The sequence below is a fragment of the Microplitis demolitor genome, chromosome 4, assembly GCF_026212275.2.
Source record: "Microplitis demolitor isolate Queensland-Clemson2020A chromosome 4, iyMicDemo2.1a, whole genome shotgun sequence".
NCBI lineage: Eukaryota > Metazoa > Arthropoda > Insecta > Hymenoptera > Braconidae > Microplitis > Microplitis demolitor.
In genome coordinates, this window is record NC_068548.1 from 18,766,986 (window position 1) to 18,791,726 (window position 24,741).

General features: G+C 27.5%; 4 protein-coding genes across 4 annotated transcripts; all 4 read left to right on the forward strand.

Moving 5' to 3' along the window:
• LOC103568283 (proteasome subunit alpha type-3) lies at positions 1-2,250 on the forward strand. Its single transcript, XM_008545086.3, has 4 exons — positions 1-151; positions 251-333; positions 545-936; positions 1,830-2,250. Exons 1-4 carry the CDS (start codon positions 131-133, stop codon positions 2,096-2,098), a joined length of 765 nt encoding a protein of 254 aa, XP_008543308.1. The 5' UTR covers positions 1-130; the 3' UTR covers positions 2,099-2,250.
• Positions 2,251-2,340: 90 nt separating this feature from the next.
• Positions 2,341-12,572, forward strand: LOC103568281 (blue-sensitive opsin). The gene is made up of 6 exons (XM_008545084.2): positions 2,341-3,788; positions 3,874-3,968; positions 10,137-10,247; positions 10,307-10,566; positions 10,851-10,969; positions 12,009-12,572. Exons 1-6 carry the CDS (start codon positions 3,612-3,614, stop codon positions 12,210-12,212), a joined length of 966 nt encoding a protein of 321 aa, XP_008543306.1. The 5' UTR covers positions 2,341-3,611; the 3' UTR covers positions 12,213-12,572.
• Positions 12,573-13,727: 1,155 nt separating this feature from the next.
• On the forward strand, positions 13,728-17,906 carry LOC103568282 (UDP-glycosyltransferase UGT5). Its single transcript, XM_008545085.2, has 7 exons — positions 13,728-14,544; positions 14,610-14,885; positions 14,973-15,171; positions 15,592-15,768; positions 16,077-16,394; positions 16,598-16,826; positions 17,708-17,906. Exons 1-7 carry the CDS (start codon positions 14,317-14,319, stop codon positions 17,850-17,852), a joined length of 1,572 nt encoding a protein of 523 aa, XP_008543307.1. The 5' UTR covers positions 13,728-14,316; the 3' UTR covers positions 17,853-17,906.
• Positions 17,907-18,673: 767 nt separating this feature from the next.
• Positions 18,674-24,629, forward strand: LOC103568372 (dynein axonemal intermediate chain 2). Its single transcript, XM_008545209.1, has 8 exons — positions 18,674-18,868; positions 20,230-20,391; positions 20,480-20,738; positions 21,014-21,620; positions 21,700-21,835; positions 23,361-23,507; positions 23,598-23,792; positions 24,561-24,629. Exons 1-8 carry the CDS (start codon positions 18,674-18,676, stop codon positions 24,627-24,629), a joined length of 1,770 nt encoding a protein of 589 aa, XP_008543431.1.
• Positions 24,630-24,741: the final 112 nt, after the last annotated feature.

A 24,741-nucleotide genomic window follows, 5' to 3' on the forward strand; every position in this document is an offset into this window, starting at 1 on the left:
GACAATGGTGTATAGATATAGTCTACAGTGTGTGTGATTTTTCGCTAATTCACGATTTTGTTTGGGTGACTCTTGTCTTGTAATTATTGCAAACTACAATAAAATATTAAGTTTTAAATAAAATATTAAAATGAGTTCTATTGGTACTGGAGTAAGTAAATAATATTACAATTGTTTATTTATTATTTAATAAAACTTAATAAAAATACTTAGTCATTTTAAACTAACCTAAAAATTCATGTATTTTTAGTATGATTTATCGGCCTCACAATTTTCTCCTGACGGACGAGTATTCCAAGTTGAGTATGCTCAGAAAGCCGTCGAAAATAGTGGGTATGTATTTATTTATTTTTTTATTTCTTATCACTTACTAATTGCTTTATATAAATTAATAAAAAAGTCATTTTCAAACTCATCAGCGTTCATATTTAAACTCCAGTCACGAGAACTTACAATCACACTAAATTATTTACAAAAATTTATTATTGAAAATCGTTAAATCATCAAATAAACTATGAATTTTTAATGTAAATTTTATTTTTAGAACAGTAATAAGTCTCCGAGGAAAAGATGGAGTTGTATTTGCAGTAGAAAAATTAGTGACATCAAAATTATATGAAGCTGGAGCAAATAAAAGAATATTTAATATTGATGAGCATGTTGGTATGGCTGTAGCTGGATTAATATCTGATGCCCGACAAATTGTTGAGACCGCGCGATCAGAGGCAGCGAGTTATCGTGCACAATATGGTGTTGGAATCCCGGTTAAATATTTAAATGAACGTGTCGCCATGTATATGCATGCATATACATTGTACTCAGCTGTGCGTCCTTACGGTTGTTCAGTTATTTTGAGTGCCTATGAGGCCGATGGACCCGCTATGTACATGATCGATCCGTCCGGAGTTTCTTATGGATACTTTGGGTGTGCCGTTGGTAAATAAAATACCATTTTATCATTATATTTGTTTAATATTAATACTTAACAGTATCAAAATTGTTTTCATGATACCAGCATTGAAACTAAGTTTCGGTGTCTCTACCGCCAGTCGAAAGAAGCTAATTTCAATCCTATGCTGCGAATTACTATTAGCAAACGCGCAAATTGTTAATGCCTCTAGTCAGCAAGCAGAAACAAACTTTTTCACCATACCTGTACCAAAAGTTTAAATTTCTGCCCTGTTTAGAGGGAAGAAAAACGTTTATTTCTTTTATAAGAAAACAAATGATAAAAATTTATCTCAGAAACAGAGGCGAAAATTCAAACTTTCAGGTACAGTTTGCCTTCGACTAGAGTAGGCAATTTTACACTCGGATTGGGATGTCCTTTTCTCCCTAGGTGTGTAATAAACTGTGTTTCGTTCCTTGGGAAGAAACAAATAATGTTTCTACCCGCTGACTGAAGCCTTTCGCAATTTAAACTCTGATACTTGTAATTTGTTTAATAGTAATTTCAAACCGTTAATTTTATTTACGTAAATGACAGTTCTGACTTTGTGATTAAGTTTGATAAAAATTAGCGTCAATAATAAGTAGTATTTATAGTTTCTACTTAATTATAAAGGGCAAAAGACAATTTAATAGTTGATGACACCATTGGTCTTAAATCAACTTGTTTCTGACTGGCTGCTGATACTGAAACTTAAAGTTCCAATGCACGTAATCATGAAAAATCTAGTGTGTAATTCAGGATCAAACACGATTCCAGACTACGGGTGATGGCAACCAAATTTACCCTGGTCTGTTGTCGTCGTTTTGTTTCATCCCTGCCACCCAATATCCTACTAATATCATTAATGAAAATTTTTGTTTTCTCACTTTTTTTTTAGGCAAAGCAAAACAATCAGCCAAAACTGAAATTGAAAAATTAAAACTCGCTGACATGTCATGCAAGGAATTAGTTAAAGAAGCTGCCCGAATTATTTATCTAGTTCATGATGAACTCAAAGACAAACAGTTTGAATTAGAGATGAGCTGGGTTGGTGCACACACGAAAGGTAAACACGAGCGTATCCCACATGAAATAAAATCAGAAGCTGAAGCTAAAGCCCGCCAAGCTATGGCTGAGGATTCTGATAGTGACACTGAAGATATGTGAAAATAATAATGATAATAATAATAAATGCGTTAATATTAAGTAAAAAAAAATTTTTTTCACTCAAGGTACATTTATTATATTTCAATTAATTTTTAAATCAACAATAAAGGTAATTACTCTAATAAATCTTTATTTTATTATATATAATTGAATCATGAAACAACAATCAATTTTTTTTATTATCGTCATTGATGATAACGTAATCTAAATTATTAAGAGAATAAGGAAAGGTTTGTTCCAGCCATATCTATATGATAGAATTAGTTAATGCTATTAAATTTGGTATCGTTAGAAAAGTCGACTTGAATTTGTGTCTTTTCATGGATTAAACTCTTTTATTGCCGAGTTTTGAGATAAATCAATTGATCTATATCATTCGAATCACATTTAAATTACGCAGGAAAAAATACTATCGTATCTATTTTCTTTAAATAAATTAATATTTTAATTATTCTGTCACTAAATATATAAGACTATTATATATATGATTAAGAAAAAATAAACAAATTCAGTCTATGCCATGTCTTCTACGATACTAAAAATTCAAAAAAGTTAATGGGGTATCAGTAAAAAAAAATATATTAGACGACTAATAAAAAAAATCTTTACCGTGTAGATTTTTTTTTTACGAATCCCATGATAATTAAATTAAACAAAAGGTTTTAGAGTAAATTTTAGAGTAGAGATTTCGATGAAAAGTTAAATTCAAATCATATTTTATATATTTGGTAGTAATACTCGGACACATAGTGACTATAGGTCGCTCGTAACTGATATAAAAATATAACGTTACAATCGTAAGTTAATTATTAATTAAATGCAATTCAAAAAGGTTGGTTATATTTTATAATCCATAAATAACGAGTACAATATATATGTGAAAATCCGATCATTAGTAAAAACAATGATGCGGGAGTTATTTTCTGTTCATATCTTTTTACAAAACAATTGTTATTACAAAGGATGTTTTTTTTTGTTGCATATATTTTTAAAAAATTTAAGCTAAAGCTGATTATTATTTTGTTTTAATTACACATGTGTGACTATTTATCATACGATAGAAAAATGTTGCAACAGATGTTTATAGTGAAAGAGGTCATTTTAAATAATTAATTTAAAATTATACATAAATACATTTAAGTTTTGAATTAACGAATTATATATAATTTTATTTTGTTTATTTATTTTTGTTTGGCTTAAGAAGGGTGAGAAATGAAATATTTAAATAATTTTATCAAATTAATTAAAATTATTTTTATTTCATTCTTTAAATTTTACGCAAAGACAATACGTTGGATTGAAGAATATTAGTATTATTTTCAAAAATTGGTTAGCGGTAAAATTGTGTGGTTGTTAAAATATCCGCTCCTTGAAGATCGCAATGCGCAGCTTCGTACTCACCCTCTGTACTTGTTCTCTCGTATATAATAGATATAAATGTTATGTATTTGTGGCAGTTTCAATTTAAACGACGCGCTTGAAGTACTGAATTGTATATAATAAATATTAAAAAATGGCTATAAATATTTTTGAAGGGCAAAATAGTCATGTTACTTATGCAATAATAGCAGTGATACTAGGAGTTATTGGATTTTTTGGAATAATATTAAATGTTATTGTTATTCTTGTTGTCATGAAAGACTCAAAATCATTTCAGTCTCCCATAAACATAACGTTAATAAATCTCGCAGTATGTTTTTTCAATTAAAATATTTTTATTTTTATTTTGATATTAATATATGTATTTATTAATAAATATTCATTATTTTATTAAGTTCGGGGATTTTTTAGTTGGTCTTTTCGGAGATCCTATCGCATTAGTATCGGCTTATAATCGCGGATGGTACTGGAATCATGGGACTTGTATATGGTAATTAAATATTTATTTTCAATTTATATAGTCAACGGATGTATATATTTTGTATATAGATTTCATATAAATCTCTCTATCACATTTGTCCTCACGGTGAATTTTTCAAAAAGTTTTATTATTAGTAGTTGAGTAGTTTCCAAAAATATCATTAGTTCAAAAGTTTATATGTATATACATTAGGGTGGCGCAAAAAAATCGACTATATTTTTTTTTCGAGTCTCTTATGAAAATTTATTGGTTTACGATGTTTTAAGAAGCCTCTCTAAAAATCAGCTCGGTAATAAATTTTTTAGAGGTCGCTCACGGATTTTGAAAATATCAAAAATGATCGAAATTTGAATTTTTTATTTCAAAATTTTTTCTTTCTCATGGCAGTAATAGTTTATATTTGTGAAATCATGACGACACTGCAAATTTAAGCCCAAAATTTAAATATTTAAACCTCGCTCAAGAATTTTGAACGTTTCCGAGTACTGTCTTTTGGACGTTTTCGAGCGACCTTTGAATATTAAAAATAAAGCTTCTCGATTTTTTCACCATCAATTTGCATGATAATGAATAAAAATATAGCCCGAGATATAGAAATAATAAGTTATTTACATACTTTTTTATTTTTTAATTCAATTTTTAGGTTTTTTGGCTTATTCAAAACTTTTATTGTCAAATTTTATTCTTTAAGACTGTCCGGTATATTTTTGGTTATGCAAATGTTATATTTTAATGAAATAACAATACTTGAGTTATAAAAAAATACAAAAACCAATTCAAAGTATTAGTTATATATTATCAGTTAATATTCAAAATTCTTAAGCGCCGTTAAAAAATTTGAATTTTAAGCTCAAATTTTCGGCATAGTCATGATTTTACACATATAAACTATTGCTGCCGCGAAGAAGAAAAAATTTTGAAATAAAAATTCAAATTTCGATCATTTTTGATATTTTCAAAATTCGTGAGCGACCTCTTAAAAATTTTTTATCGAGCTGATTTTTTGGAGAGGCTTCTTAAAACATCGTAAACCAACAAATTTTCATAAGAGACTCGAAAAAAAATAGTCGGTTTTTTTGTTTTACGAAGAAAACACTTAGAAACTTTTTTATAGAGAATTTCCTACAAGACCATGTACTTCAATTTTTGAAAAAAAAATTTTTTAATACTTTTATTTTTTAATAGCAAAAAAAAAATCTTTCCATGCAATTTAATTGGAAAAATGAATTCGTTGAGCTCTTAGTAGGATTGCGATTTCGAGATGCTCTTTTGGGAGTTTTTTTTATACTTAAAATCACTTTTTGAAACCATAAGAAAAAAAATTTTTTTTTAAACACCTTAACATGTATATGCACAATAGAATTGGCCTTGCCATCAGCATTAAAGTTCATATCACTTTAAAACTAAAACTCATTTTCATTGAAGGTATCTTATCGCAGGATTAATAAGTTTTCAATTTTTACTCCCAACTTAATATTTTGATTATTCCTTCAAGAACAAAAAAAAATTTCAATTTTAATTCTTCATATAACTCATAAATTACATGACCGATATACCCCAAAATCTAATCCGAATAAAAATGGTCAGACTTGTTTTCTAGGACTTCAAAACATCGACATCTGATGAAAATTCAATTTTTGAAAATAGGAGCGAAACCAATAACTTCCTTTATTTTGAAACTTTGCAATTTTCTTAGTGGGAAGTTAAAAACCCGAAAGTTTAAATTCCTGCCTTGTTTAGAGGGAAGAAAGTCGTTTTTTTCTTTTATGAGAAAACAAATAATAAAAATTAGCGCACGCGCCATTCTTACAATAGAGGCCAATATTTAAGCTTTTAGGTGCAGATCTAGTGAAAAATTGTGTACATGGGAGAAAGGAAGAACATCCAAATTCGCGTGTTTGCTACCCTCGTTCTCGTCTCGGGTAGGCAATTATACACGCGAGTTGGAATGTCCTACTTTCCTGCGTAGGTGTGTAATATACTATTATGGCGAGTCTTTAACTTATTCTGATATTAATTTAATAATGACTTTTACTGCTTTTATGAGGGTTCAAAATGTTTGACACTTTTTTTGAGAAATCTACCTTCTATTCTGGCTGTTAGATGGCATTTTTTTTAAATTACTGTTTTCTTTTGCTAATATTAAGATCTTATAAAACTTTGAATTAATTTTATTGAGTTATTTTTGTGATCTGAAATTAGAAGACAATTACCGATTTTCGGATTTTTTTTCAACAAATCAATTACAAAAAAAAAAAAAAAAAAAAAAAAAGCATATGTAGAAAATTAAAAAAGCTGTAGGTGTAATTTTTAGAAATATTTTTTTTTATACTTTATCATTTCAAAAAAAAAAATCCACAAATTATTAGATGTCGCTTAACTTTAGTATCATTAATTTTTTAGTTACTTGATAGAATAAAAAATTTTTTGAGTAATTAATAAAACAAATGTACTCATAATTCATTTAAAAATGCAATTAATTTGAAGATTTGATAAATCTGATCGATTATAAGTAAATCGTTCAAACTGATATCAGTATGAAAAAATTTCATTGATTAAATTTGAAATAAAATTATTACATTTATTGAATGATATCTTACGAAAAAATCTCATTTAATTTATTAAAAATTTATCTTTGTTTTTTATTATAAAAGCATAATTTTTTTAACATGCATGCATACATACTCATATTTATTTAAAAACAGTAATTTAGATTTATGATATAATAATTATACAACTATTAGATCTTTTATTTATTTTCTTTTTTTGAAATTTCTTTATTCTCTCAGTGACAGTTCAAATAATTTTGAATTTTGAATTTTTACTAAGTTGATTTCATATTGACCATTTTGAAATAAAATAATATTCGCACACCCATAACGTTCTCATAAAATCAATAGATCCATTATCTGTCAGTTGATTAATTTCATTTGTTGCGAGTTAATTTTAGTAATTGTTTGTTGTTTTCTTATTAACAGCTATTACCTCTAACAGACTCCATGCCAGTTTTAATTGATAAAATAGTTTACGGAATATTTTATACCAGCCTGCGCAGTTACGAACATATGGGGTCACGTAATATATGAACCTTAAATATGTAGCATTTTATTTTAATGATCATTGCCTCAAGTAATTATCACTTTTCAACATCATTTATGTTGGCACAACATTAACGACAAAAAAAAATTTGTTTTAAACTATTTCCTATGCATATAACGTCGACGCTAATGTATTTTATGCAGAACATTTATTACGATGACTACATAGAAGTTACGGAAATCTTAAATGTCTGTATTTTATCTAAAATATTTCTGATTTTAAAAAAAATTTATCATGAGTGCACAGCAAAAAGTTTGCAGATTAATTCCATAGTAGATTCCGAGCGGATGACTGTTTATTTATTTAATCCCCTTGTAGTTAAGTTTATTTCAAAAGGGAGATTATTTTAATATAAAAATTCCGAATTGGAGTGAATGCAAATTTAAATAAAATCCAAATCACTCCGATGAAAATACAAACTGTCTATTTACTCCGTATGCGGAGTAAATTCGGATTTAAATCATTCTGAATTCACTCCCATTTTTTTACAAAGTGAGATCAATTGGCCGATTAGATTTTGAGTTATATCTATCGTGAGTAATCGCAATCAAAAAGTTTGAAAATTAAAAAATGATTAATTTTTGTTCTGTGTTTATATAAAAAAATGAAATTTTTTATGATTTATTTAAAATATAAAGTATAATTTTTTGTTTAATGGATGGAGATTCTTCAGTAAAAAATAATTATTTTCAATTACAACATGATAATTTTCAATGTTAAGAAATTTTTTTGAATAATAATAAAGAATTATTGAGATAAAAAAATTTATTTTGTTGATCATCATTAATTAAGTAAATTCTTGAATCATGAATATCTCTACAGTTAAAAGTATGAGAATAATTAGTAACTGGTATGGTAAATCTAATAATTTCGAATGAATTTAAATAAAAATTACACAAAATTATCCAGTCACTCATATGTTATTTTGATTACTATCTTAATCAAGGCCATCAAAAATCATCGATATCGAAAAAAATAATATTTGTATTTTTAATTTCGCAATAAATAACTCAAAGCATATGTATGCGATTAAAATGTTTTTATATTCAACATTATAATGATACACTGTCTGATAGTAGTTTATTTTTTATAAAATAAATTTGTTTTAAAAGAATTTTAAATATTAAAAAAAAAAAAAAAACTAATTTTATTTCTGATGAATTAATTAATTTAAAAATTTTTTTAAATTACAGCAACTCTCAATGACAGAATAAAGTAAATTTTCAGCTTAATATAACAAAAATTATATCTATAATAACATATGATATTATTACAGTAGACTCTGGTTATAAGTCACATCGGACGCTCTACTCACTCTCACGTCAATTTCATTTTTTCCTGTAAGTAAGAGTATAGACAGAAATATAACTTATAACCAGAGTTTACTGTACATTACAAACAGTACAGTTATATTACAACGTAGTACTCTTTTATTCGATGTTTCCATCTCAGTAAAATTTAATAAACAATACAAAATATATTAACAAAGATAGACTTAGATTTAGAGTGGTTTCTTATAAATCAAATATGATATTAAAGTACAGGCGGGATAATTTCCCTGGAGAAAATATGAGAATATCCTATCCTTAAAATAATAAACGTACTGAGATTACACTTTTCTGCAGTTTACTGTATCCACGATCCACTATATATATATATATATATATATATAAGCGATAGTTTTTCTTTTTTTTTTCGGTCCCATACGAAAATTACATTGAATGTAAAAAAAAAATTGAGTATCAAGTTTGCACCCTTCAACTCAATTACAAAATTTAAAAATTGACTATTTTTTTTCTCGAAACCTCTTATTAAATATATATAATAGTTGCAAGGAGATGAAATAAGATGCCTGTTAAAAGATGAACTCTTAATATTAATATTTAGAGGTCGCTCATCGCAATTTTATATTCCTGATTTAAATAACATGGGAAAAAAAAATTTGAAATTATCATTTTTTGATAAATTCATCTGTTCAAAAGTTATTGGAGCTTGAAGTTAAATTCATAGTAAATTTCGAGATCTTTTTACTTTTCTGTCGAAATTATGTCCTGAGCTTCTCTGTACAATGAACCATTGTCAAGATATAAAATTTCAAACTTAAAAATTTTTTTTCCATATTATTTAAATGAGAAATATAAAATTGCAATGAGCGACATCTCAATATTAATATTAAGAGCTCATCTTTTAACAGGCATCTTATTTCACCTCCTTGCAACTATTTAATAGGGGGTTTCGAGAAAGAAAATAGTCGATTTTTTTAAATCAGTCTCTAAATAACAATGTAACTCGATACTATTACCAATAATATTTTATATTAATTTTGGTAAATCATTATTCTCATGATAGTATTGCATCGAAAACTATCATCTTACGACAAATAAATATCATTACAGTAATTATATTAAAAAAGAGTTTGAAATTTTTACGCTGGATGATTCAATATTACATACTTGAATATAATTTTTCAGTCTTTATTATACATATATACATACATTATTGCGCATTCTTGCCAATTCATACATTTAAAGTATAAAAAATGATGTACATATTTATAGTACTGAACTTTGGTACATCAAATAGGAAACCTTTGACACAATTTAACTTACAATATATGTATGATAGTTGACAAATGTCAAATACAATTTTATTTTTGTATTATTTATAGATATATACGGTTGTGTGTTTTAAACGCTTTTAGAATAAGGTTTTAAAAGTATATTATTATACCTTACACGGAAAAAAAAGAACTGTTGCTGCAATAGGATCCGCCTTGTTACAGCTACAAGATCAGTCCTGTTGCAGCTATAGGTTGTTCCTGTTGCAGAGATATGAATAGTCTTGAATTCGTAACAAGTATAATAACGTGAATTATTGGAGTTGAGAATCAACGCCGATGAAAAATTTTAAACTTCCCGCTATGAAAATTAGAAATTTTGAAAAATTCGGGAAGTTATTGGTTTCGGTCCGATTTCCAGAAATCTGCAGGGCGATATCCTGTTGCAGCAACAGTTCTTTTTCCGTGTAGACATAAATAATTGTAATACTTGACATTATTAACACGTTAAATTATTGAAGGTATGCGTGGTTTATGAGTACCGTCGGTCTATCTAGCATCGGCAACTTGACAGTAATGTCAATTGAGAGATGGCTTATGATTGTTAAGCCAATGTGGTCGTTAACAATTAGGTGAGTAATATAAAGTAATTTTTCTATGCTAATAATTATTTAAATTAAAATATAATTAGATCATCAATAATTCTATCTGTTGGAGTATGGATTTATGCATTAATTTTGAGTTTACCGCCTCTTATTGGATGGGGTAAATATGGTTTTGAAGCTGCCAATATATCGTGCAGTGTTGCATGGGAAGTTCATGATCCATCAACACACATGGACTCTTATATCACATTTCTTTTCTTCTTTGGATTTGTTGTACCCGTTATTATTATTATATCTGCATATACTGGTATCATCAACACGTTGAAAAAAGTTAAAAAACGTACAAGTACGTAATTCAATTACAACGCGGAAATTATTCTTACTTCCTTAATATTTTTTTTTAAATAATTATTGAGAATAATATTTATCTATATTAAATAATATAAATACACAAGTATCACTTAATAAAATACTCGGTAAAGTTATTCTGAGAACAATAATTATTTTTTGTTTTTTTTTTAATAATTAGCATTTATTGTGAGAAAGTAAACTACTCGCAGGAATTTCTCGGTGCTATTATTAAACATTTAATATAATAAATAATAAAATTTATTATTATTTAATACTAAGGCGGAACGGTTGGAAAAAGGGAAAGACAAGTCACTCTTATGGTTGCACTTATGATTATTGCTTTTCTGATTGCTTGGACACCGTACGCAGCATTTTCATTAGCTGCGCAATATTTTTCTGTAAGTTTTTTTTTTGTATTTGATATTAATATTTATTAATTAATTATTACTTTAAAATACGATTATTATTGCTAGTGTAGAAGAGTTCAGTATTTCTCTGGTTGCAAAATTTTAAAACCAGAGAGCCAACTCTTATTTTGTTTAAAATTCGTCTTACAAAAAAAAAATTACATACCATAAATATGAGTTTAGCTGACAATTGTAAACTTTTTAAATTTTTTAATAAATAAATAAAATGTTTGAGTAGAATAAAAATTTAAAACTGCGTACGTAAATATTTAAATAATCAGTTCGCGCGTTTTTTTAAATTTCATTATTTTAATTAATTTATTTTAAATTTATAATTTGTCTCATGTCTGCTACATTCACATTCATCAATAAATTTATTTTTCAATCAAAAAAATTTTAATAAAACAAGAATGGAATTTTCAAAAAAAAGAGTATGAAGATATTTTTAAAAAATTAGTCCCCAAAAATTTGGTTCTTCCTGGCTCTAATAATTGGGCAGCCATCTTAAGTTCAAGTTTTAATAACTTTTACAAAAATGTATTTTTTGGCATATAAAAATTGTTTTGACAGCAAAGGGCCGCTCACAAAATACGTCACGCAAAATTTTCCATTCTTGGACTCCTCCCCCCTTTTTCTTCACGCTATGTCACATTTTCTGTGAATCCCCTATCAATTTTACGTCACAAATGATAACCCCCCCTCCATACATAATACATGACAATTAATAGTACATAAATTTCTATATTTAATACTATTAATATAATTACAAATATGGAATGTATGACTTCTTATTGTAACAAAAAAATAAAATTAAAAAAATTTCAAAATTATTTAATGAGCTGCGTCACGTTTCCTTTGACCCCCATCCCCCTCGTCATTTCTTATCAGTAAGCGACCCCCCCCCTATAAGTGCGAACGTATTTTATAAGCGGCCCTTTAATAACTTCGGTAAAAACGTATCTTTTGGTATGGAAATTTTTTTTGTTTGACAGTAAAGAGCTCAAAAATATAACGAGTTAATAATTTTCAGTATCAATTAACTGGATTTATAGCAGCCATACCGAGTCTTTTGGCAAAATCATCAATTTGCTATAATCCGATTATATATGCAGGTTTGAATCCCCAGTTTCGTAAGTCTATTAAAAAAATATTCCGATTAAAACATAATCAGCAAACAACGGTCAGAGGTAGAAAATCAAGCACTATTCACGTACACGTGACAACAAACTTTTGAAAAGTTGAAAAATTTATAATTACTCTCATCATAAATTCATAATCTGTAATTATTATTTTATGTTATAAAATCTATCGTAATATTTTTCTACGACTATAAAACTATATTTGAATCATACATTTATTCATATAAAATTCATATACATATTTATGATGTGAAAATTATTGATAAGATATTTTTATTCAAATCATGTAGTTGTCGTGTATCTTGCATCATTCCAGTCTAAAGGGAAAGTACAAAAAAAAAAATTGCATCAATTAAATTAGCATATTACTAAAGCTTATTAGCTGACAATATAATTTGACATTATTGTCATGTTGATATGCCAAAACCTGTAAGCCAATAAATTTTATATTTTTATTTATAAAATCAATATAATTTCAAACAGTTTAAGTTTTTTAAATAATTAATATTTTTATTACTTATTTTAAAAAAAAATTATTTTTTTTTATTTTGCGCAATAACTTCTAATTAAAATGGGAACAAAGTATAAAGGTGGTTGACCTCTATTTCACGACATTCCTAGTTTCCATCTCTTGTCCGCAATTTCACTCGACTTGATTCTTAATAAATATATATATATATATATATATATATACATATAGAACTTGTATATTTGTGTATATAAAACATATCTTATCGTTAGGTCCTGTAAATAAATTATTTATTGCATGTAAACACTTAAACGTCAATGATTTAAAATAATTTACACAACTAAATATCGAAATGTAGACATATAAAAATACTATTGCATACATAGCGACAAGTATTATGTCCACTTGTTTGTACGCAATAATAAGTAAACTCAATTCGTGTTCAGTTAACATGATCAACATAACTAATTAACGAAATAAATTTTTTTTCTGATATAGATGGGATCATGATTAAATATTTAACTCTCTCATATATTTGTATACTTTGTATCAATATCCCTTTCTCTCATAATTTCTTCTTTCACTTTGATCCCCACTTTATTTTTAAGTTCCATACCTTGATGTACCTCTCGTTTTTATTTATGTTCTATATCTATATTTACTTTTACTCTTTCACCTGTTTGTTTTATTGAAAATACTTTGTTTTTCATTTTTGATACGACATTTTTTTACTTTTATTTTAGTTTACTTAATAAACGTGTGTAATAGTAATTGATTTAAACCTGTGGTTAAATAGTAGATTGAGTTTTTTATTTTTTTTTATATAAATATAAGTCAGTAGGTGGGAGACGTTAAAATTCTTGTTCTTTCTCTTTCTAACTCTCTTAAAGTATCCATCAATGATTTTAACTTGGCGGTATACCTGGTCAGTCAAACTTTCACGCTCAGTGTGAATATTACTGTCGTTTTCACGCTATCGTTTTCTCGTTACTTTATTGTATAAAAAGTTATAATAAAATAAAATAAACGTAAAAATAAAAAAATAATTATTGTGTAAATAATATATGAATAAATGTATTCTAATTGTTACTAAATATATAAATAATTGTTAAAAAATTTATATAAATAAAAATGATTATTGTAAAATAATAAATAGTCAAGTAAATTACAAAATATCTATATAGTTTTCAAAAATTTATTTAAAAATGCGTTCAAAAAAATCTGTCAGTTAAAAATTAATTTTTTAAATTTCACTTATGTGATTTTTTTTTTTTTTTAATTTATTTGGTTTATTTGACAAACGTGAAGTAGTGAAAATGTCTTACTCGAGGGTATTGTGTGTTGAGTGAATAATAAATAAAAAAAAAATGATAACAAGCCAGTGGGAATGGTATGACAATTTACATAATTGTCACAATGTACACAAATTATTTTGACTAATGGTATGTCAAAGAGTAATCATAAATAAAAAATATCTTTTATGTTTTTTAAAAATTACAAAGTATTATTTAACATAATAACAAAGAATGTTTTAATTAAAAACAAAAAAATAAAGAACAAGAAGAAAAAAAAAAGAAAAAAAATATAATAAGGAAGGAGATAATATTTTGAAATCGGAAAGACGTTTAAGTTACTAAAGAAGACTAGTCGGATTATCACAATTGACGAGACAAGTCTTAGTCAATTACCACAAGAAGAAGAAGAAAGAGAAGAAACTTTTTTTTTCAAAAATGATGGGGAAAAAATTGATATTTATATTTATATTTTTTTTTTTAAATTATTGTACCGCTTACAATGTATTATTAGCAACAATGGGTGGTACTAAATCACACACAGTTCCCTTTGTTGCTTTGGGAACGGCCTTGAGAATTAGAGGTCACAATGTAACATTAGTTAGTGCATTTCCTGGACCGGCAGCAAACAACGGATTACGTGAATTAATACCACCGATATTTGAGGTAATTAAAATATAATAATAAATTGAAATAATTATGCAATAAATATTATAAATTGACGGTTAAAGGCTTATGTGGGTAATTATACATCTGAATGGGATCTTGTTGGTTCGAGATTTCGTAACGAATTACCACTTTCGCCATGGGATGCTATGAGATATGGCTGGGAATCATGTGAAGCTTTGCTCCGTGATGAGAGCTCTGTCGCGGCTCTAAGACGACCGGATATAAGTGAAAATTACGAATCGAACAGTTGGGATGTTGCTATTCTTGACGGGGCATTTCCAGAATGTCTTCTAGGAATTTTACATGGAGAAAATATTCCTACGATGATGTTGAATACAGTAAATTTTCTTTATAAAAATTATAAATTAATAATTTATTATTATTATTATTATTATTTAAAAAAATTAATTAAAAATATTGATAAGGTTGCACTTTACGGGGGATCAATGTCTCGACAGGGCAATCCAACTCTCTGGTCATTAACGCCGTACTTTGGCAAAGGATATACCCAAGATATGAATTTCTTCCAACGTATCACTAATGTCGCATGTTTAGTTACCTTAGAAGTTATGCATTGGATTATGACTACTGGATTTATTCAGCCTACACTGAGAAAGTATTTAGGTAATAATGTTTAAAAATAATAAAACACCCAATTACTAAGTTGATGATTCATTATTTAAATGAGCGGCAGTTTAATGATTGTAAGAAATAAATTAATTTTAAATATTATTATCATCATAATTACGACCATTATTACCCATCATCTTCATGCATCATTTTTAAACTTTGACAGCTAACGATTATATAACTAAAATAAATTTACTAAGCTGTAAACTTCAACACGGTCAATGTCAGTAATTATATAATTTATTGCTTTGCTCGGAATTTTTTTTACTTCGAGCAGTTGCATTTCTTTTGTGTTGTGAAGAAATTTAAACTTCCGTATAACGAAACAGTTTATTAACATTTTTCTTAATCACGTTGATGTTTTTCTGACTCATCAATTAATTAATTTATTTATTTGATAATTTTTTACAAAAGGTGATCAAGTACCGGATGTTAGAGAATTGGTATCCGAAGTGTCTTTGACATTACAAAATAGTCATTATTCAGTAGCCGAATCAATGCCTTATTTACCAAATGTAGTGAATGTAGCTTGCCTTCACTGTCGCCCGGCGATGGAATTAAGTCCCGATTTAGAATCATTTCTTCGCGAAGGTATTTATATATTTATATATGTAACATTATTGATTACGTAACTATACTAAGGCAATTTATTTTTATTTTTCTCTTGTTATTTATTATTATTATTTTTCATTTAATTTATTTCATCTTTTATTTAAATACGTCTTTTAAATTAACACTTTACGCTTACTTATTATGTTTAACATCTAAATAATAATCCATTAAGACAAAATGCTCATAAAAAAAAATAGTTTAGAATATACACATTTTAATTTAAATGGTTGTTATTTGCAATGCTAATATACTGTGTAATAATAGTAATTTAAATTTATTATCTTAAGGTTTCATATTTGTTTCAATGGGCTCATCAGTACGTGCTTCTGGTATGCCAGATACGTTGCGCGAAATATTTATAGCTGCATTTTCAACTTTACCATTTAATATTATTTGGAAATGGGAGGGTAGTAAAATAAATAATTTACCAAGTAATATTAGAACGGGTGCTTGGTGGCCACAACAAGAATTACTTGGACATCCACAATTACGCGCTTTTGTGTCACACGGTGGATTATTATCGCTTCATGAAGCTGCGTATCATGCGGCACCTACATTAGTACTTCCAGTTTTTTGCGATCATGATGGAAATGCTGCTCAAGCTGGTAAAAAAAATTTTATTAATAATAAATTAAATAATCCATCTAAAGTAAGAGACCCAGTACCCGATCATTCATATATTTGTTATCTATATTTAGTAAAATTTAGTAAGTATAGATATACAAATATATGAAGTGATTGGGTACTAGTTCCCTGATCGGGTGCTAGGTCTTTTCCTTTACTTTATTTAAATTTTTTTTTTTAATAGAAAAATTGGGTTACGCACTTGTAATGAATCTCGCTAGTCTATCTATTAATGATTTACGTGAAGCTATACTTAAAGTTACTGCTAAACGTAGTAATCCTTACAAAGAGGCTGCAAGACGAAGGAGTATTTTATTAAAAGATCAACCGCTAGGATCTAATGAAGTAGCAACTTGGTGGGTTGAACACGTTGCTAAACATCGAGGAGCTGAACATCTTAAAAGTCCTACAAGGTTCATGTTATTTTTTATAATTAATCTTAAATAAAAACAAATTCATTTTTAGTGTCCAACAATAATAATAATAGTAATTTACGACATTCAGAATAATTACGAGGTTTTACAATTGAAAACTGCAATTTAAGGTAAAATACAGTATTTTACGGTGAATGTATGGTATTTTACGGACAACGCGCGGTATTTTTACTGTACATTTACCGTAAGAGCGCGGTAATGTACCGTAAAAGTGCGGCAAGCCTCTACGAAAAAAAATGTCAGCTGAATATGCCTATAAAGCTCAGTAATATTTACATTACTCTATAGTTTGTGTCCTGCCGCTTTTATACCCAAACTATAGAGCAATGTAATTATTACTGTGCTGCATAGGCACGATTACTTGACATTTCTCTCCGTGTGCGGTATTTTATCGTAAAGTCAAGTATTACACTATAAAAACTGTAAAAATAAAAAAAACATACGGTGCTTATGGTAAAAACGCCGCAAATTACGGGGAATTGCTGTAGTTTACCGTCATTCACTGTAAAAAATACCATAAATTGTGACACATTTGCCGTAGAAATGTCGTATTTTACGGTAAAATGCGGCAAATTCCCGTAATTCGGACCCGCGAGAGTATAATAATAATAATTATTATTATTTTATATAATTAGACAGTTATTTTTACATCATTAGTAATAACTTTCTTCCTCTCATTATTAAGATCTTTCGTGTCCTCGATAAATTCTTTTAATAATGTCACGTTGCAATTAACGGTAATGTCTGATTAATTCAATCTTCTATTCAACTTCCGCAGGGTTCAAAAAAAAAAAAAAATAAAATAATACATCAAAGCAAAATAATTTAAATATTTAAAAATATTTTTTTATTGTTTACAGGCTTATGGGTGTTGTACAATATTACTCGGTCGATGTACTTGCTTTTTATGCAGCTGTTACATTTATATTTATTCAAGTACTTCACAAATTACTGCGAAGAAGTTTTACAAAGCACACGTTAATTGTAAAAGGAAAAATTGATTGATTTAGTCATTTATGTACATATACTCTTTACAAATTAATATTATTTTTTTTTTATAATTATAAAGTGTTTATTTATTAGTCATATTTTATAACTAATGTATTTTAATTGTTAAATAAAATAATAGTTTAAATTAATACAAAAACTAAAAATATTATTTATTTCATGCAATTTTAAATTATAAAACCTTACAGCAAAAGCTTACAGAAATTATTTTGTAATGTAATCGAGTTGTTATCTCACAAACTCCTTATAATTATAAAATATATAATAACTTAATGTGAAAAGTATGTAGCAACGTATAAAATTGGATATAAAATCATTCAGAAATTAGTTTATAAACTTGACATACATACATATGTAAAATATATGCGTATATAAATGCTTACATCGTTGAATAAATATAAAATAATTATGAAAGTCATTGAAAGATGGAATTAAATATTTTTATGTTTTGTTAGCTTATGACGTTTAGAAATAAAGAAAAAAAATACTTTCACCGTATTTATGACCAATCGAATATCGAATAGGAAGTTTAAAATAAATAACAAACCCATTGAAATTTTTTTCATTACAATTTTATTTGACTTTTACTTCAAATTATTTTACTTCGCTTGTTTTTCTTACAATGTTTATATTTAATAATAACTAGAAATTTTTCCTTGTTTAACAAACGTTATTTAAATTTAATGCAAATATTATAAGCAAGTTTCCATGGATGTTAGACTTATTGATTTAATATGAGATTTCAAGTACTGGATACTAGTAGAAGTTATTTCAAACAATAATAGTTGTAATATTCATTTAAAAATTAAAAAACAATAATGGATTCGAAAATAGAAAATACTCAGTATGCGTATTTAAAAACACGTGCGCAATTTGGAAAATGGTGCAATTTTTCGGAGTATAATAAAGTGGAAGTGGATATTAAATCTGATAAATCATTAATGCATGATTATATTAGAGTAGATCCAGTAACGAGTGCTACTCAATGCAGTAAAAATTATAGTGTACATGAGGTATTTATTTTTAAATAATTATTATTGAAGGTTTATATGATTAGTGTTAGAGTCGAATCGAATCTAACCCGACTAAAAAAAAATTGTTGGAAAAGGATTGAAAAAGTGTTGACTATTCGGAGTGATTACGGATTTTATTTCAATCCAAATTTATTCGGAGTTTCGGAGTTTTCAAAAAAAAATTCACTCTTATTCAAAGTTTTAATATTTAAATAAATTTTCCTTCAAAGTAAATTTCACTGCAAATCCACTCGGGATTTAATCCACGTTCACTCCGCAAATTATTTTATGAACTTTCTTGACTCTGAATTAAAAGTGCTAGATTTTATGATTTTTACAATGCAAAATACTGTTAATAAAAAGCTGCTTTTGAACTATTTCTGAATGTTTTTTTTTTAGCATATGTTAATAATATGAGAATATTCATTAATTTTTTTTCTTAAATTTTAAAAAGTTTTAAAAACAGGATTTTCATATTGTAGCAACAGGAAAAATCCTGTAGGAGCAACAGGATTTTTCCTGTTTCATTAACAAGACAAAATCCTGTTGCAGCGCCTATTTTTTTACGTGTAGAGACATTATCGTTCTTTACTTTTATGTGTTACCATTTTTCCAGAAGATAGAAGACAGGATTTTCCTGTTGCAGCAACAGGAAAATCCTGTTTCATTAACAAGAAAAAATCCTGTTGCAGCGACAGAGCGGCGTCCTATTGCAACACCTATTTTTTTTTCGGTGTATCTCTGAAAAAAATCTGAGATTATTTAAAAAAATTTTATATTTTGCTAACTTGCAAATGATTATAATTTTTAAAATTTTATTTTTTTGAAAAAGCAAATCATTATATTTGATATAAATAATTCATAAGTAGAAACTATTCGCACATCCTTATTAAAAAAAAAAAAAAATCGGTCTATCAGTGGATTCTGCGGGCCAGCTCTAAACTTTCACTGTTTTTGAGCTCCTTGAGCTCGAAAAAATTGTTGTGAATACATTCTCGAGCTCTTTGAGCTCGAAAATACTTTTTTAATTCTTTCGTCAACGGTTTCTCTCGAACGAATGAACCGATTTTGATGGTTTAGGTGACATTCGACGCGGCTTATAAAGTTTCAGAGCCCAGTTGATTTTAGAATTAATCCATCGAGCACATTACAAGTTATCCAAAAAAAACATCATCTTGAAATTAGTCAGGATTGGTTCCTAGAACCTCAAAACGTCAAGATTTGGTTGAAATTCGGTTTTCGAAAATCCGACCAAAACCAATTTAATAATTTGCCGAATTTTTGAAAATTTCAAATTTTCTTAGCGGGAAGTTAAAAAAATCGATTCAAAGAAATTTAAAAATAAAATAATAATTTCAAAGGTAAATACAACAACTGCGACATTCAAAGATGCAGGACTACATCATGTCGAAGGTGGATGGCCTAAAGATATAAATATGCACGACATAGAGCAGACTGTTCGTTATAGACGTAAAATTGAAAAGGACGAACTTTATATTCATACAATGCTACAATTATTACCTGTAATTATGTTAGTTTACAAAGAAAGCTAAAATTATTATTGCTTTGTATTTAAAAATACATATATATATATATATATATATATTTTAGGCAATGGAACATTGTATCCTTCAGAATAACGCTTGCAATATTTATCAGCAGTATTTTAATGACACAGAAGCAGTACCATTAGTCCAAAGAACATATTCACGTACTGTCAATGTTTACCGAGATGTTATACCGGTAAAACGTCCCATTACTCATCTCTCGTGGTCACCAGATCAAGGTACACGTATGGTTGTTAGTTATTGCAATAGAGATTTTAAAAAGTCAACAATTCATAGCAACTTTTCTTACATTTGGGATATTGGTAAGTTTTAGTAATTAAATTAGGGGTCATTCATAAAATATGTTGGCATTTATGGGGGAGGGAAGGGTGTCGCTTTCTGTGACAAAATCTAACAAGAGGGGTCAGGGGGTCTCAGGAAACTTGAAGTTCGGAGTTTATCAAACAATTTTGAAAATTTTTGTGTGACGAAGGGGGGAGAGTGTCTGATGAGGTAAAATTTTGAGGTATTTTATGAACGGCCTCTTACTCAAAAATTAAATATGTGGTAATTTTTATTTATCATTTTTAAATTGTAGAAAATCCAAATAATCCACTGATGACTCTTAAACCATTATGCCCAATAGTTGCGACAGAATATAATCCTAAAGACAGTAACACACTGATAAGTGGTTTAATATCGGGCCAAGTTGCAAGTTGGGATTTACGACGTGGATATGAACCCGTTGAAGTAAGCGTTGTTGAGAATAGCCATCGTGACGCTTGCAATAAAGTTTTATGGATAAATTCTAAAACTGGTACTGAGTTTTTTAGCTCATCAAGGGATGGTCAAATAAAATGGTGGGATACAAGAAAACTTCAAACGCCGATGGATACATTAGTTATTGATCTAGTTAAACCAGAAGAACAGGATATTGATCGTGCTACTGGAGTAACGACATTGCAATTTGAATCATCACTTGGTACAAGATTTATGTGCGGTCTTGAAAATGGTATTGTTATATCGGGTAATCGCAAAGGTAAAACACCCAGTGAAAAAATAGCAACACGTTTTCATGCGCAGTATGGGCCAGTTATTACTGTATTGAGAAATCCAACTTTTGTTAAAAATTTTTTAACCGTCGGTGATTGGGCTGCTAGAATTTGGTCTGAAGATTGTCGTGAATCTTGTATTACTTGGACTCCGTATGTTTCGATAATTTTTTTTCTTTTTCAAATTTTAATATATTTTATGCTAATAATATTTTTTTTTCATGATTTACAGAGGACATCGTGAACTTCTTACGGGTGGCGCATGGAGTACAACACGTTTTTCAGTATTTTTTTTAACTAAAACAGATGGTACATTAGATGTATGGGATTTACTAGTTCAACAAGATTCACCTGTTCTCAGTGTTAAGGTATTGCTACTATAATAATAAAAGAAACATTAAGTTTTAGTGTAAAAAAAAAAAAAAGTTAAAAATTAAAGGTCAATCCTTTCGCGCTCATCGAGAATCTTCTCTTCCCTTTATAAATTTTTTGTATTTTTCTAACATAAAATATATTTAAAATAGTATATTGTGTGACAAGGGATGAAACAAAACGATTTCAGACCAGGATAAATTTGGTTGCCATCACCCGTTGTCTGAAATCGTGTTTCATCCTGAATTACACACTAGATTTTTCATGATTACGTGCATTGGAACTTTAAGTTTCAGTATCAGCAGCCAGTCAGAAACAAGTTGATTTAAGACCAATGGTGTCATCAACTATTAAATTGTCTTTTGCACTTTATAATTAAGTAGAAACTATAAATACTATTTATTATTGACGCTAATTTTTACAAAACTTAATCACAAAGTCAGAACTGTCATTTACGTAAATAAAATTAATGGTTTGAAATTACTATTAAACAAATTACAAGTATCAGAGTTTAAATTGCGAAAGGCTTCAGTCAGCGGGTAGAAACATTATTTGTTTCTTCCCAAGGAACGAAACACAGTATATTACACACCTAGGGAGAAAAGGGCATTCCAACCCGAGTGTAAAATTGCCTACTCTAGTCGAAGGCAAACTGTACCTGAAAGTTTGAATTTTCGCCTCTGTTTCTGGGAAAAATTTTCATCATTTGTTTTCTTATAAAAGAAATAAACGTTTTTCTTCCCTCTAAACAGGGCAGAAATTTAAACTTTTGGTACAGATATGGTGAAAAAGTTTGTTTCTGCCCATTGACTAAAGACATTTACAATTTACGCGTTTGCTAATATTAATTCGCGGCATTGGACTGAAATTAGTTTCTTTCGACTGGCTGCAGAGACGCCAAAACTTCAAGTTTCGATGCTGGTATCAAGAATTTTTTTTAATTTAAAAACAAAATGCTTTTCTATTGGAAATTTTCTTCTTCACAAAAATATTATTAATAAATTGTTATTAATTATACAAATAGAAAAATTCGTCGAAAATATTTTTTTGCTTTATAAATAATGTGCCGAGTTGAGACCGCGAAAACAAGTTGTTTTTTATTTATTATCACACCCTAATAATGCATATAGAATTTAATTGACTCAATTATCCTATATATAGCTTTTGAAAATAACTATACAATTACAATCGTATTGTATGGAAATAAACTAAAGCTCTGCATGATAAATTTTCGGGTATCAAATCAATCTTTAAATGTCTAAAATTGATCATTATATATGTCTATATTGGAAACATTCATCCAATTTTATGACTCTCTCTAATTTAACTCTCAGTATAGTATTAAAGGATTATTCAATCACCCGAAAATAATATTTTGTCTACTTAAAGATACATGCATGATTGATTTTGACAAAGAATAGGTTATAAATAATAATTATACTGGTGTTAAATTAACGTAGTAATTGAATAATGTTCGAGACAAATTTATGAATAATAATAAATACATTCATAATACTTTAGGTATGTGATGATGGTTTAACGTGTGTAAATCCACATGAACAAGGTCAACTGGCAGCAGTAGCTGGCAAAAATGGGACAACTTATTTATTAGAATTTTCAGAAACACTAACTGTCAATCAGAAAAACGATAAACTATTATTTACAGCTGTAATTATTGTTTTTTTTTTTTCTAAATACTCAAAACTATGCATATATGAATGTAAGTATTGTTATTATATATTTAAATGTCTTTTTAAGCTCATTGATCGAGAAACTCGACGTGAAAAAGTTATTGAAGCAAAAAATCGTGAAATTCGTTTAAAAATGAAATCAGTACGTGTTGAAATAGATTCCGATGGTACGAGAAGTTCGAGAAAAAATTCTAAAACTACTGATGCTAATAATCCTGCTATTGTACAATGTGAACAGGAATACGAAACAGCGATCGAAGCAGTATGAATAAGCTTATTTATTTATTATTATCATTATTAAAATTAAATTAAATATTCCAATGATGAAATAGTTAAACGTTCAAATTTTATTTAAAACTAAATCCTTTATTAAAATATTTAGTGAAGTATAAAAGTAATTATTTTTAGAAGTAATCTACAAAAAAAATTTATAAGTATAATTAATGATCACAATTTTGTCTAACACATGTGGCATAGGTTTAATTATTCAATCATTGGAAAATTTATTTTATAATCAAGTATAGGTATACTAGCAATATCAATTTAAACCGGGATAAAAGTAAATGATACGGAAGTTACCCGATGTCTAATGATTTTTTAATTCGTTTCAAAACCATAAAATATAAAGAAAAAAATATTTGAAAAAATCACACCTATAGTTTTTTTAATTTTCTACATGTGCATATTTTTAGGGTTTTTTTTTTTTTTTTCATTAATTTGTTGAAAAAAAAAAATCTGAAAATTGTCAAATTGTCTGTTAATTTATGAAACTAAAATTAGCCGAGGTCTAAGAATTTTTTGTTTATTTAAAAACGATACATTTAAAAAAAATAATATTTTAAAAAATTATACCCATAGTTTTTTAAATTTTCTCTATGTGCATATTTTTATTTTTTAAATTGAATTGTTAAAAAAAAAAATCCGAAAATTATAAATGATCTGGTAACTGCAGGATCACGTTAATTTCAAGATCATAAAAATAAACCCGATTTGAAAAACTGGCTCTAAATATTTTTTATTTATATTTTAGGAGTCAGCACGATTTGCAATGATGGACGATAATGACAATAATAATTTCACAAATGGAACTGCTACATAAATGTTATGTTATTTTTTGTAAATAAATAATTTTGTTAAATAAACATGTGTTTAATTTTTTTAAAAAATCAAATCACAATTTTTATTATTATTTACACGTAAATATATATGTA